We start from the raw sequence: 15822 nt of genomic DNA, 5'->3' as shown, positions 1-15822 counted from the left end.
GCGCAAACAGCGGAAGTAGCGCACGTCAACCCAAGCACCCCACCCACCCGCCCCTTCAATCACCGTCTGCCCCACCTGTAACAGAGACTGTAGGTCGTCCCGCATTGGACTCATCAGTTACCTGAGAACTCATTTTTAATGTTGAAGCAAGTCATCTTCGGTTCTGAGGGACTGCCAGAAGAAGAAGAAGAAGAATACACCAGCAACAGGTGACCTCTTGTACGGTAATGGGTCGGCCATTGATGATTGAGATGAGGAGGAATTTCTTAACTCAGAGTGTTGTGAATCTTTGGAATTCTCTGCCCTAGAGGGCTCTGAATGCAGAGTCTTTGAGTATATTCAAGGCTGAGATAGATAGATTTTTGGACTCTATGGCAATCAAGGGATATGAGGATCCCGTGGGAAAGTGGAGTTGAGGTCTATGATCAGCCATGATCTTATTGAGTGGTGGAGCAGGCTCGAGGGGCTGTGTGACCGACTCCTGCTCTTATTTCTTACGTTCTTTTAATGCATCATGTGCAAGACCTCCGCCCCTTGTAAGCTGCCCTGGGATTACTGGGATTCCTTTCAGGGGCAGAGCAAAACTTGTCTGTGCAATAGGCACCTCTGTTATTGAGGCGCCTGGACCTCAATGGGAAAATACAGGTGAGGCAATCAGGCCTGGTGAATCAGTAAACTGGAAGAAGGAGGTGAACCTGTCAATCCCGTCAGATCACGCGTCCTTTATGGAACCCAACTGATTTTCATTCCATTGGTATGGATGACAATCTATCTGAGAAGCTTGCTGTCAGCAGGAATGGATCTACCAAGGGCTTACTGCTCTGTGTGATGAACAGTGTGGAGAGTGACCAACCAGCAAAGAGAAGCCATGGGTTATAAGGTCAATCCTGCTGCATTTGTAGGTTGGAGTGTCATTCAAACACTGGCGGACTGTTAACAAGAATAGATGTCTGAAAGGGTTAATACTGTCCACGAACAACAGGCCAATGACTGATTGCAAATAGAAATAAATGCATGAATGGGTTGTCAACCTCAGGGACACATTAGAAGAGACATTTATGATTAAAGTGGCACAAATTAAAAACTCTTTTTTTAGCTTTGAGCCTAGAAACTCCTGTGACTATTAAGAGCAAACATTTAACCCATTCGCATGACATTCTTCAGTCTGGCATTTTAACATAGTCATTAACCAGCTTATTTTAAATCGGTCAAATCCTCCCTATCTCTGTAACCTCCTCCAGCCCTGCAAACCTCCGAGATCTCTGCGCTCCTCCAATTCTGGCCTCTTGCACATCCCCTATTGTAATCGCTCCACCATTGGTAGCCGTGCCTCCAGGTGTCCAAGGCCGAAGCTCTGGGATTCCCTCCCTAAACCTCTCCGCCTCGCTACCTCTCTCTCTCCTCCTTTAAGACGCTGCTTAAAACCTACCTCTTTGGCCAAGCTTTTGGTCACCTGCCCTAATATCTCCTTATGTGGCTCGGTGTCAAATCTTTATTTGATAATCACTCCTGGGATTTTTAATACATTAACGACTCTATATAAATTCTTGTTGTTGCTACAGTAATACTCAGAGGAATATCGTGCAAGTGCATTAAGCATTCCACTGATATCAGTCCCCACTCATTTCTAGTCTATGAAACTATCGTTATTGTTAAGTGATACGCACTGAAATAGTCTTCAAAACAAGGTGAGTAATTGTCAGTTCTAATGAGTGACTGCTGACAGGGCTAGCTGATCCAGCTTGGTGTTTTGCTCTGAACATCAATTGAAGGAAATGCCACACAACTGCCACAAACTTGTGCCATGCTGGGACCTCTTTTCGTGACAGCCATGTCTCAGTGGGTAGCTCTCTCGCCCCTGAGTCAGACGGTTGTGGGTTCAAGTCCCACTCCAGAGACTTGAGCACAGAAATCTCGGCTCTAGTGCTGTACTGAGGGAGCGCCGCACTGTCGGAGGTGCCGTCTTTTGGATGAGACGCTAAACCGAGGCACCTCCTGCCCTCTCAAGTGGACGTAAAAGATCCCATGGCACTATTTCAAAGAGCGAGGGGAGTTATCCCTGGTATCCTGGGGCCAATATTTATCCCTCAAGCAACATCACAAAAACAGATGATCTGGTCATTATCACATTGCTGTTTGCGACACCCTCAAAGCCTCCTTGAAAAAGTGCAACATCCCCACCGACACCTGGGAATCCCTGGCCCAAGACCGCTCAAAGTGGAGGAGAAGCATCCAGGAAGGCACCGAACACCTCGCGTCTCTTCGCCGGGAGCAAGCGGAAGCCAAGCGCAGGCAGCGCAAGGAGCGCTCGTCAACCCAAGCACCCCACCCACCCACCCCTTCAACCACCGTCTGCCCCACCTGTGGCAGAGACTGTAGGTCCCGCATTGGACTCATCAGTCACCTGCGAACTCATTTTTAATGTGGAAGCAAGTCATCCTCGGTTCCGAGGGACTGCCTAAGAAGAAGAAGCTGTTTGTGGGATCTTGCTGTGCGCAAATTGGCTGCCGCGTTTCCTACATTGCAACAGTGACCACACTTCACAAGTGCTTCATCGGCTGTAAAGCGCCTTGGGACGTCCTGAGGTCGTAAAAGGCGCTATAGAAAGGTCAGCATTTCTTTAGCATCACTGCCGGCCAGCCAAAGGGTGAAAGGAGGCAGTCGGCATAACGTAACCAACTGGAGCTAAGCAACCCTGGCTGTAAAAGTGAATGTCTGTGATTGATGTGGGGCCTGAGCAATCAGAAAGGGCGATTTACCACAGTGGGGGTAAGTCCTTGTGCTTTTAGCACCAATCAGCAGCAACAACAAGAAGGAGGCGGACGAGACAAGAGATGCTGTGCCAGGCTTGGTTGAGAGAGCAACTCTGCACAAATCCAACTGATAGGGGATGGGAGCAGAGAAAGGAACTCCTGCAATTCAACGTAGCCATTTAAATTGATTGGTTTGTTTTTTCTTCTTCCCCTGTTCCAACAAATGTGAGGTTTCCAGTGTTGTTTCTGTTTTAACACCCAAACCATGTCTGCTGAAAAAACAGGTAAAATTGTTTTCCCTTATGAGTAGTGACGCCGGCTGTGCGATAAACCCAAATCAGTCTTTTTAGTTTGTGATGTGCTAATGAGGTCAGCGGAGGTGGGGAGCTTTGTGTTGGATTATTAAAGGCACACTCCTAATTATGTGACAATTTAAAAATGCGAATCATCCACCATAGCAACATGGTGTTAATCGTATTATCATTGCAACGACCATAAACGTTTTGATAGAAAATTAGTCCAGTGATGTTCTGGGATCTCCAGGACGCAGAGGGAGTGAATTGGCGTTAAGTGTGACATCTGCCTCTCGCTGTGCAGGCTCTAATATGCTGGGGTTTCTTTCCCTGTATCGTTCCTTTCTCATTGGCTGTAGATTGACGTTGACTACAACCTGGCTGTTTATCTCCGCAGGGAAGTTAGATGCTGCTTTGTAACAATGCCGAGTTCCTGTCCTCTCCGTCTCCGCTCCCACTTTCGGTGCACGGCGCGGCCAACACTTCCTCCACGACCGTGCCCGGCGGTGCGGCTTTGAGATTTGGCTGGGCAGGACGCGGGTGCATCCTCGAAGCCCGACCGGTATTTGCCCCAACCTCCCTCCCCTCCCCTGTCCCGTGTGGTGCTGGCCCAACACTGTGCTGCCTTTTCCGATGGCCTTCCCCCCAGCAACCGACAAGTCCACCCCAGGGACATGAGTGAGCAGCGCATTGGAGGAGGTAAGATGTGTGGAGGAGCCCGACTCCAATCGGATGGAAGGCAGACTGTGGCCCCTGTGCGGGTGGGATTCGGGCTGTGGGAAACGATGGGACTTGTTCTGTCAAACACTCCGATGCAAGGGGTCTTCATCTTCACCCCTCTCCCTCCCAGCAGTAATGAATATGGCAGTTCTGGTTCAAGGGCAGGGCAATCCCTCTTTCTCTCTTAATTGAAGAAGATTATTTCATTTTGCTGGTTTACAAATGAATTTGTAACAATGGCCATTTCTGTGGGCTTGCTGTTTCAAGTGAACCTTTATTCCCAAATTCATTAAAATTCGGCCCATTGAACATTACAGTAAATGGATGAACGCCTCCGCTATATAAAAAAACCAAAGGAATTTCATACTGAGGCACCAATCATTACTAAAGCAATTTGCAGAGTTTAATTGCAAAGCATCGGTATTTGGGGAAATGAAATCCAATTTTTCGGTACATCTAGCTTTCTCGTTTTCGCAATCCTTTTTGTGCACTGCAATTCAGTGTTTGTGCTGCTGTTAAATCCGGTCGGCAACGTTTTTAGTAATGGAAATGTACTGGTACACGCCAGGCATCTGAATTTTAATGCAGGGATGCAGCCATGTAGAGACACGCCAGAAGCTACATTCTGTCAGACGTGTAGAACCACAGTGCACATGTGAGTAAAAGCCTCCTCCGATTGGATGGGTTTAACAAAGAGGAGGGCCGTGTAAAACAGAGATGTTCAGAGCTGGAGGCAAAGTTTAGATAGATGCACAGATATAAGGCACACAGAGAGAAAGAGTTTAGATAGATACAGATAGGGATATATCGTATAGAGAGAGAGTCAGACTTCAGATAGGGATATACCGCACAGAGAGAGAGAGAGAGACTTTAGATAGATACAGACAGAGATATAAGGCAGAGAGAGAGAGAGACTTTAGATAGATACAGATAGGGATATACCGCACAGAGAGAGAGACTTTAGATAGATACAGATAGGGATATACCGCACAGAGAGAGAGACTTTAGATAGATACAGATAGGGATATACCGCACAGAGAGAGAGACTTTAGATAGATACAGATAGGGATATACCGCACAGAGAGAGAGACTTTAGATAGATACAGATAGGGATATACCGCACAGAGAGAGAGACTTTAGATAGATACAGATAGGGATATACCGCACAGAGAGAGAGACATTAGATAGATACAGATAGGGATATACTGCACAGAGAGAGAGAGAGAGATTTTAGATAGATACAGACAGAGATATACTGCACAGAGAGAGAGACTTTAGATAGATACAGATAGGGATATACTGCACAGAGAGAGAGACTTTAGATAGATACAGATAGGGATATACTGCACAGAGAGAGAGACTTTAGATAGATACAGATAGGGATATACTGCACACAGAGAGAGACTTTAGATAGATACAGATAGGGATATACTGTACAGAGAGAGAGACATTAGATAGATACAGATAGGGATATACCGCACACAGAGAGATAGAGATTTTAGATAGATACAGACAGAGATATAAGGCACAGAGAGAGAGACTTTAGATAGATACAGATAGGGATATACTGCACAGAGAGAGAGACTTTAGATAGATACAGACAGAGATATAAGGCACAGAGAGAGAGACTTTAGATAGATACAGATAGGGATATACCGCACAGAGAGAGAGACTTTAGATAGATACAGACAGAGATATAAGGCACAGAGAGAGAGACTTTAGATAGATACAGATAGGGATATACCACACAGAGAGAGAGAGAATTCAGATAGATACAGATAGGAATCTACTGCACAGAGAGAGACTTTAGATAGATAGGGATACACCGCACAGAGAGAGACAGATTTTAGATAGATACAGATAGGGATATAATTGCACAGGGAGAGAGACTTTAGATAGATACAGAGAGGAATGTGCTGCACAGAGAGAGAGAGAGAGAGACTTTAGATAGATACAGATAGGGATATACCGCACAGAGAGAGAGAGAGACTTTAGATAGATACAGATAGGGATATACTGCACAGAGAGAGAGACTTTAGATAGTGTAAGGGGTGGTATGTGTGGTCAGCTTTGCCTCTGACTCCTGAGTGGTTTGAATCTCTCCCACTCCCTTGGTTCTAGACCTTAGACCTATTTGGGGGTTGTAATGAAATTGCAACAGACAACTGAGTTGGTGAAAAAAAACTTGGATTTTATTTGAGACAAGAAAATATACACAACACAACAATCTTATCACTCTAAAAGGGGGAACACTTCGGAATATACGAGGGAGAATAACAATAGACAGAATACTTCACCCCTCCCAATCCCACTACACTGACTAAGTTGGACTCCAGAGGACCAGGGTTAATGCTCACCAAACTGTTTCCTTGACAGTTGTAGAGGTTCACGATTTCAGGGTTCTCTAGGTGTGGTGGTTGGGGCCTGCCATACCCCGGACGTGGTAGAAGACTTCACCTGCGTTGCTTTTTCAGTCTCCGCGTGTCCGCTGATGCGGTCGGGTGCGTATGGGATCTATCGGGTAAGTACGCAATTTCTTTTGGTCAGAAATAGGATTTAGAGTCTTTTCATCAAATCTTACCCAGGGGTAAGTCAGAATAGTTTGTAGAGTGGAAACAAACTTGCAAATCTTCGGTTTCTTCCAGGTTGGTTTCTTGTTGGTCGCGGTGACCCAATATTACCTAGTTGCTGGTAATATTTTTGGTTGTTTGTTTCTTGGGGCCCTTGGTTGTCGCGATTCCTCTCTCCTTTCCTTTCATTCTTCTTCTGTTGTCCTTCCGTCGATTGATCGATCGTGTTCGTTGATTGTTTGAATGTTTCAACTGAAAAAGCAGGCCCCAATTATACCGTTTGAGGCCTTGCTTATCTGCCCGCCAAATCTTCTCTGGCCCATTGTCATTTTTGGCGGGCTCGTTAACATTAATAGTTTTTGAATTCTTTAAAGGGTTTCGAGCTGGTCCCATCTATCTTAAATGATTGAAGTTGGTGCGAACTAGTTTCGGGATGGTCCATCAAAACCTAAATTGGCTTTAGATGACTGTTTAAATCTTTGGTCCGATTATTAATCTTTGTCTTCTCCTGCTGGGGTCAGGGTCCCTTTTGTTGATCGGTGGCATGTTCTGCATTATGCATATTCTTGATGGCTCTGTAATTTTGGCGGGAACTGCTCTTCCGTGGGCCTATTGTCATTATGTAAAATGACTGAGACAGCCCAGAACATTCCCAGACAGTTTGGCCTATGCCAATACCCAAACTGCTTCTTTCACAGAGACCCATCCCAACCCCTTTGTCACAGCCTTCCACAGGCCTGGACATGCCCTTTTAAAACAGCCAAAAACCCTGGGGTTTTGGCTTTGAGCCCCTTTTTGGCCCAGCATTCTTTTAAACATTCCAAAAATCTCTTCTTTGGGGTAATCTTTTTGGTTTGGGGAATCTGCAGAATTTTGCGAATCTTACAATAGATACAGATAGGGATATACTGCACAGAGAGAGACTTCGGATAGATGCAGATAGGGATATACTGCACAGAGAGACACAGATGTTAGACAGATATAGATAGGGATATACTGCTCAGAGAGAGATTTAAGATAGGTACAGATAGGGATATACCAGTGAGAGAGAGAGAGACTTTAGATAGATACAGATCAGGATATACTGCACAGAAAGAGATACTTCAGATAGATACAGATAGGGATATACCGCAGAGAGAGAGAGAGAGAGAGAGATTTTAGATAGATACAGATAGGGATATACTGCACAGAGAGAGAGAGATGTTAGATAGATACAGATAGGGATATACTGCAGAGAGAGAGAGAGATGTTAGATAGATACAGATAGGGATATACTGCACAGAGAGAGAGAGATGTTAGATAGATACAGATAGGGATATACTGCAGAGAGAGAGAGACTTTTAGATAGATATAGATAGGGATATACTGCACACAGAGACTTTAGATAGATACAGATAGGGATATACTGCACAGAGAGAGAGAGAGAGAGAGAGAGACTTTAGATAGATACAGACAGAGATATAAGGCACAGAGAGAGAGACTTTAGATAGATACAGATAGGGATATACTGCACAGAGAGAGAGAGAGACTTTAGATAGATACAGGTAGGGATATACTGCACAGAGAGACTTTAGATAGATACAGATAGGGATGTACTGCACACAGTGAGAGAGAGAGACTTTAGATAGATACAGAGAGGGATATAGAGCACAGAGAGAGAGAGACTTTAGATAGATACTGTAATGTATGTACCTTTAAGGGGGAGAACTACTTTTTGCAGCTCCTGTATCCTGTAGTACCGGCAGTGACCACACCTGTATAAAAACCCTGAGTAGTGCTCTGTACAGTCAGTTGCAGTTTGAACCCTCATTCAGTAAACACCTGTTGATCGTTCCCTGCAGTCTTTGTCTGATTATTGAAGGACACCACATTAAGATACCCGGACCTAACATTGGCGACGAGAAAGATTCGAACCTACCTGCAACTCTGCATCACCTCCCAGGGATTCGCTCCTGGAGAACAGTGGAAGGAGGTAGAGTCCAGAAGCACGGGCATCGCAGGGGAGGCTGTCGAGAGCCAGGCTTGGCTTTCCAGCCACGGTGGTCCAGCAAAACGGGCTGGCAACAGGTACTGCGCAGACCCTTCCCGGACAGCGGCGGCTAGAGCCGACCGAGCGGCACAGAAAAAGGCCGAGCAGCATCGACGGGGGGGAGAGAGAGGGCAGAGCGCACGGGGCGCAGCCGGTGTTCAAGGGCCGAGCAGCATCAACGAGAGAGAGCAGAGCGCAGCCGGTGTTCAGGACTGAGCGGCGTCAACGGGGGAGAGAGGCGAGAGAGAGCAGAGCGCAGCCGGTGTTCAAGGGCCGAACAGCGTCAACGGGGGAGAGAGGCGCGCAGGAAAACGCGAGGCGCTGCCATTGCCACGAGGACCGCAGAGAGCGGCATTGGCAGCAGCGCAGGAGCAGCGCACGAAACCCACAGGGTGTCGCCATTTGCCAGGAGGACCGCTGAGAGCGGCGTTGGCAGCAGCGTGGGAGACGCCATTTTAAGCCACTGTGGGGAAGAGAGGAAAGCACGGGAGACGCCATTTTAAGCCGCAGCGGGGAAGAAAGGAAAGCGCGGGAGACGCCACTTTAAGCCAGTCTAACCACACCCAAAAATGCCGAAGAGCGGCAGTATCACAGCGTTCGACAATGAAGTCGAAGATTGGACGACATATGTCGAACGCATAGAAGTATACTGCAAGGCGAATTAAGTGCCAGATGACAAGAAAGCGCTGGTATTGTTGAATTCAATGGGTGCAAAAACGTATGGCTTACTATGAAACCTAGTAACCCCAGAGAAGCCAGTAGAAAAGGATTTTGAAAACATAGTGTCAATCCTACAGGACCACTTAAACCCCACACCGCTGCTGATAGCAGAAAGATTTAAGTTTCACAAAAGGAACCAGCATAAAGATGAAAGTAATGCTGAGTATTTAACGGAACTGCGCAAGCTATTGAAACACTGCCAGTTTGGAATGGGACTAGCAGATACTTTAAGGGACAAGTTTGTGTGTGGGCTTCAAAGTGAAGGAACCCAGAAACGGCTTCTATCAGAAAAGGATCTTACGCTGGACAAGGCTTTCAGCATTGCAGTATCACACGAAGCAGCCGCACGGGGCGCTGCAGAGATACAACGGAGACCGCAAGAATATGGCACAAATGAAATGTCATACGGAACAGTGAAGTGCTATCGCTGCGGCAGAACAACACACGACCATAATGATTGCTGGTTCAAGGACAAAGTGTACAGACAGTGTGGAAAAGTAGGACACATAGCAAGAGTCTGCAGGTCGGGAAAGAAAACCAGCAGCAAGAAATCTCCACAGGAGAAGTACAAGAAGGTACATAAGGTGACGGAGAGTAGTTCAGACGAACAGAAGAGTGATACAGACCCCAGAAGCAAAGAGCTGGGTTGTCTGGAACTACATAATGTGATAAAAACGGAGGATCACCAAACTATCTGGGTCACGCTCAAGATAGCAGGAGTCCAAGTGAAAATGGAATTGCACACAGGATCAGCCCTAACAGTCATAAACCGAAGGGACTACAAGCGGCTATTCTCACATATACCCTTGAGAGATACAAAGATTGTCTTGAAGACGTACACGGGGCAAAAAGTCTACCCCAAAGGAAAAATAAGGGTGAACGTTATATATAATGGCAAGGAAACACCAAAAATGGATCTATATGTGTTGCCAGATGGAGGACCACCACTACTAGGACGTGAATGGATCCGGAAGATACAGCTAGATTGGCATTCCATACAAGCACTGGCTGTAGATGCCAAAAAGGATGACGACGTTACACCTGGACGACTGTCAAAAATGCTAACTGACACACAAGAAGTGTTCCAGCAGGGACTCGGAACACTAAAAGGCATAACAGCGACGATCAAAATAGAGGAACATGCAAGCCCAAAGTTTTTTAAGGCCAGACCGGTGCCTTATGCGATCCGCCCAGCCGTCGAAGCAGAGCTGGAAGGTTTGGAACGTTCAGGAGTACTGTCCAAAGTGGATTGGAGCGAGTGGGCTACACCCATCGTTCCTGTAATGAAGAGGTCGTTGAGTAATACGCCTGGGGAACCAAAGAAGGTTCGCATCTGTGGGGACTTTAAGGTGACAGTGAACCTAGTCCTTCACACTGTACAATATCCGCTTCCGCGGATTAAAAATATTTTTGCCTCGCTATCTGGAGGGAAACGCTTCACTAAGATTGATCTGGCCCAGGCGTACCTGCAAATGGAGGTAGAAGAAGCCTCGAAACAGTACCTCACGATCAACACTCATAAAGGTCTCTACCAATACAACCGGCTGGTGTTCGGGGTAGCATCAGCTCCGGCTATTTGGCAAAGGGCAATGGAACAAGTCCTGCAAGGGATTCCAGGGACCCAGTGTTATTTGGACGACATCCTGGTCATGGGCGAAAATGACAGTGATCACCTCGCCAACCTGGAGCAGGTGCTCACTAGATTGAAGGAATATGGGCTCCGAGCTAATCACCACAAATGTGAGTTTTTCCAGGAGCATATCTCGTATTGTGGCCACGTTATTGATAAAGAGGGGTTACATAAGTCCCCTGAAAAGATTGAGGCAGTAGTCAAGGCTCCAGCACCGGAAAATGTGTCACAACTGAGGTCGTTCCTCGGGCTGGTGAACTACTACCATAAGTTCTTGCTGAATTTGTCTACCGTACTACACCCACTGAACACCCTACTGCAAATGGGGGTACCATGGAAGTGGAGTGACGAATGTAAATGAGCTTTCCAGAAGAGCAAAGCATTGGTCACATCAAAAGAGGTGTTGGCTCATTTCAACCCAGCACTACCAATTCGGTTGGCGTGTGATGCATCACCCTATGGCATTGGAGCGGTGCTGTCGCACAAAGTCCTGGACGGCTCGGAGAGGCCAGTAGCCTTTGCGTTTCGGTCACTAACCTCAGCCGAGCGTAACTACGCCCAGATTGACAGGGAGGCCCTCCGCCTAGTGTGGGGAGTGAAAAAGTTCAATCACTATCTGCACGGGCAGTTGTTCACCTTGCTGACTGACCACCAACCACTTATCTCCATCTTTAATCCAAAGAAGGGCGTTCCGGTGATGACTGCGCAACGGCTACAAAGATGGTCCCTTTTTCTAGAGGTGCACCAATATGATATCGAGTATAAGGGCACGAAACAGCATGGAAACGCTGATGGGCTATCATGCCTGCCACTGCCTACTGAGGAGGAAGCACCAGCAGTGGATCCTGTCGAAATATTTCATTCGACTATAATTGAATGCTTGCCAGTAACTAACGCTGGTACAGAGAAGGAGACCTGAAATGACCCGACACTGTCTCGGGTATATGATTTGACGGGGAAGGGATGGCCAGCACATGGCGACTCACTGTTGCCAGCATTCTCATCCAGAAGAGAACAGCTGTCAGTATGCCAGGGGACCTTGATGTGTGGATCCCGAGTGGTAATTCCACCCAAGTTAAGGGAGAGAGTGCTCAATGAGCTTCACGAAGGTCATCTGGGAGGGGTGAAAATGAAAAGCCTTGCTAGGGCTTATGTGTGGTGGCCAGGGATCGATCAGCAAATCGAGGACCTGACAAAGAGCTGCTCAGGATGCCAAAAGGTCCAAAATGCACCACCACATGCCCCTCTACACCCATGGGAGTGGCCCTCATCTCCATGGCAACGGGTGCATATTGATTTTGCTGGTCCATTCATGGACTCAATGTTTTTAATAGCCGTGGATGCGCACTCGAAATGGCCTGATGTGATCAAAATGTCCTCCACCACCACGGAGAAAACTATTGCAGTCCTACGGACCATTTTTGCCAGGAACGGCTTACCAGAGCAGATTTGCTCTGATAACAGACCACAGTTTGTGTCCGAAGAGTTTCGAAGATTTATGAAATGGAATGGGGTAAGGCATTACACATCCGCCCCGTATCATCCAGCCACAAATGGATTGGCTGAGAGGTTCGTACAAACCTTTAAAAAAGCAGTAAAGGCCATGTGCGATGACAACATTCCACTGCAGCATAAAGTGGACAATTTCCTGTTAGCCTACAGAAATGCGACACATGCAGTCACCAACCAGGCCCCGACCATGATGTTCTTTAACCGAAGGTTGAGATCTCGTCTGGATTTGCTCAGACCAAATGTACGAAGAGATGTTGCAAATAAGCAATTCCAGCACATCAATGAGAAGCCGACAAGAAGCTTCAATGTAGGGCCACCAGTCTTGGCCTGCAACTACCAAACAGAGAAATGGCAACCAGGAACGATATGCACACGGCAGGGGCCACTAATGTACACAGTGGATGTTGGGGAGAACATTGTGAGACGCCATGCTGACTAGATCCTAGAGTCACAGGAACGAGTCAACCCCATGTCTCGGCCATACGTACCTGGTGAGGAACCCGACGTACAGGTCGCATCTACCTCAGAAACAATAGCATTGGAAGCTGATGAATCAACTGACGACAGGGTGTTAGAATCGCCTCCGCACCAAGAGCGAGACACTCGGGAAAGGCGTTATCCAGAAAGGATCAGGAAGCCTCCCCAGAGACTGAATATATAAATAGACTATTTCCAGTTAATGTTGCATGTTAAAAGTGTTAATTGTAATTAGTTTGATATTTAATTGTTAAATGAGTGTTATGGTACTGTTAATCTAAAAGGGGAGGAATTGTAATGTATGTACCTTTTTAAGGGGGAGAACTACTTTTTACAGCTCCTGTATCCTGTAGTACCGGCAGTGACCACACCTGTATAAAAACCCTGAGTAGTGCTCTGTACAGTCAGTTGCAGTTTGAACCCTCATTCAGTAAACACCTGTTGATCGTTCCCTGCAGTCTTTGTCTGATTATTGAAGGACACAACATTAAGATACCCGGATCTAACAGATACAGATAGGGATATACTGCACCGAAAGAGAGAGAGATGTTAGATAGAAACAGATAGGGATATAGTGCACAGAGAGACACAGACTGTAGATAGATACAGTTAGGGATATACTGCACACAGAGAGACTTAAGATAGGTACAGAGGGTTACACCACAGAGAGCGAGAGAGAGAGAGAGAGAATTTAGATAGATACAGAGAGGGACTTTAGATAGATACAGATAGGGATATACTGCACAGAGAGAGAGATGTTAGATAGATACAGATAGGGATACACTGCACAGAGAGAGGGACTTTAGATAGATGCAGATAGGGATATACTCCACAGAGAGATAGAGGCTTTAGATAGAGACAGAGAGAGATTTTGGGGTTGATTTTCTTGGAGCCGTCAGGCTGGGTTTCAGGCATGTGGGGGAGGGGAAATCGCAAAAATAGGGGGTCACGACCCCCCCTAGCCTGATTCCCCGCCCCATCCGACTTTCACCCCGGCATTTCAATCCGACCCGAATCAGTCCCGGCCGCAGCAGGCGGGACTGGTCATCGGGAGCCTAATCACCAATAATTGGCATCTATAATGCTATTTTAAGGGGCCCTTGCTATTTTCAGCCTTTCCCCACGTTAAACACGCCTGGTGGGAACCCCGCTGATGAAACCTAGCGTGAACAATGTCGGCTTGCTTACTTTCAGCTGCAGGTCAATCAGGAAAGAAGAGATTTAATCAGACAGCATTTGTAGGTTGCAGGACCTTGTTGTTTCAGGCTTGGGGAAACTTGTTCAAGGCTTAGGCACAGTTGTGGAAGGTTGGAGCCTCACACACTTCTCCAGTGTGAGCTCCTGGGAAGCCCCTCTCGCCACCCTAACTCAGCACTTCCTCAACAGAGGCATCTACCAGAAGCATGGGAGGCCTTTTTTTCCTTCCCTTCTTGGCATTAGAGGATCTCCAGCAGCAGAGGAGGCAGCAGCAGATCCAGCAACAATAGCACCAGAAACAGCAGCACCAGCAACAGCAGCAGCAGCAGGAGCGACAGACTGCGGCTCACCCACCTGAGGCAGCACAGGCCAGAAGGGGCCAGCGCATGGAAGGCCGTCGGTGCAGGAGATACCCCCCAAACAGTACTCCGCAGCCAGGGTCTCCAGAATCGTCGTGGTTTGCTGTGCACTTCACAGTATGGCACAGCGTCGTGGCTTGCAGATTCCACAGGACCAAGAGGCTCCTCACAGACCCGCCTCGGATGAGGATGATGCTGAGGAGGAGGAGGCCGAAAACGAGCATCCTGCAGAGGCCCATCAACCAGCGGCAGCATTATGCGAGAACATTGCTGGCCGGAATGCAAGGAACGCACTCATCCTGTCCAGATTTGCTTAGCCTGTACATCAAACACTGTAGCCTCGCTGCTTCTTACCTGAGCATGGACAATGGCCAATCCCTGTGCATTTCAACCTATTTGACCAGCGTGCTGACAACTGCAAGTAATCCTAAGGCCTCAATGTGAAATCCCCATTCGCTAAATGACAGATGCCACAACTGCAGCAGTTGCCATCAGATTTTTAATGCACAAGATACTGATGGCATTAAAACTATATACAAAACTTTTCACCCAAGTGACTACCCTCGTGATTAGTGGTGCTTTATTTTTCTCTTACGCATGCTCCTACGTAGTGGTACCCCTGTGGCTTCAGCAGATGTGGAGGCCCCTTCACTTTCCTGCTGCTCCTGTCTCAACACCTTTGGCGGGCGTCCTCTGGGGTGGCGAGCCTTTGAGGGCTCCCCAGCAGTCTGCTGCTCCTGCGGCTGTGCAGGGGTTGAGACGTCTATCTCACTTGGGTGTGGACTCCGGCGGGGCTCTGACCGAGGGCTCTGCAGTGGCATGGAAGTGTGAGCGCGTGGAGAGGAGCCCCCACTTCCTTGAGGTGTGCCAACAACCTCCCTCTCATGGGTCAGGTCCCCCTCAGCGCCTGCAAGTGGCTGGAGAGCACCTTGCTGCACATCAGGGGGACCATGGGGACCCGTATCTGCACTGGAAGTCCTGCTCAGAAGGATTTCCATGAAGGTCTGGTTTCTGTGCTCAATAGATGCCCATCGCTCCTCAAGAGATGTCATTCTAATCTGAGCACTCACCATGTTTTCCATACCCTGGTGAGTAAGCTCCTCCATGGCCGTAGCCCTCCTCTCCTCGGCCATAGCCCTCCTTTCCGCGGCGGCAGCCAGCCTTACCACGGAGGTCGCCATCCTTTCCGTGGTGATGCGTTCATGTGCCAATGATTCCACTAAGGCTCTGCTCATGTTCGCTATGGACTCCTCCATTCGCTCCACACTCGCAGCGACCCTGGAGACAAAACCTGCCAGAGACTCCTGCATCTGTGCATGGAGATCCATCACCTCTTCTCTTGCGGATGGACCCAGAGGCATAGGGTCGACATGCAGCTGAGCTGAGCTGAGCTGGCAGAGGTCTGCGCCCTCCGACGAGGACTCTCCACTTCTGTACCTGTCTCCACAATCTGCTGATGCTCACTTGTGAGCTGTGATACACCAGGTGACAACACTACTCTATGTCCCGAAGGTCCCCCGAGGTGTGAGTGTCTGCGCTGGTGCTGGGTGCGCTTACTTCTG

At 47.8% G+C, this 15822-nt stretch overlaps 1 protein-coding gene across 1 annotated transcript in view; it reads left to right on the top strand.

The window, feature by feature from the left end:
- Positions 1–2891: 2891 nt before the first annotated feature.
- LOC147096254 (proline-rich transmembrane protein 1-like) overlaps positions 2892–15822 on the top strand; it is a 70276-nt gene continuing 57345 nt past the window's right edge. The window contains exon 1 of the mRNA XM_085975104.1: positions 2892–3037. Within this exon, the coding sequence (XP_085831230.1) occupies positions 3019–3037 (19 nt within the window). The 5' untranslated portion in view covers positions 2892–3018. The remainder of the gene's footprint in view (positions 3038–15822) is intronic.

The sequence above is a fragment of the Somniosus microcephalus genome, unplaced genomic scaffold, assembly GCF_052327205.1.
Source record: "Somniosus microcephalus isolate GS21.2 unplaced genomic scaffold, FLI_Smic_1.0 unresolved_chr1, whole genome shotgun sequence".
NCBI classification, from domain to species: domain Eukaryota; kingdom Metazoa; phylum Chordata; class Chondrichthyes; order Squaliformes; family Somniosidae; genus Somniosus; species Somniosus microcephalus.
Note: the sequence above shows the minus strand (reverse complement) of the source record. Positions and strands in the feature narration are given on the sequence as shown.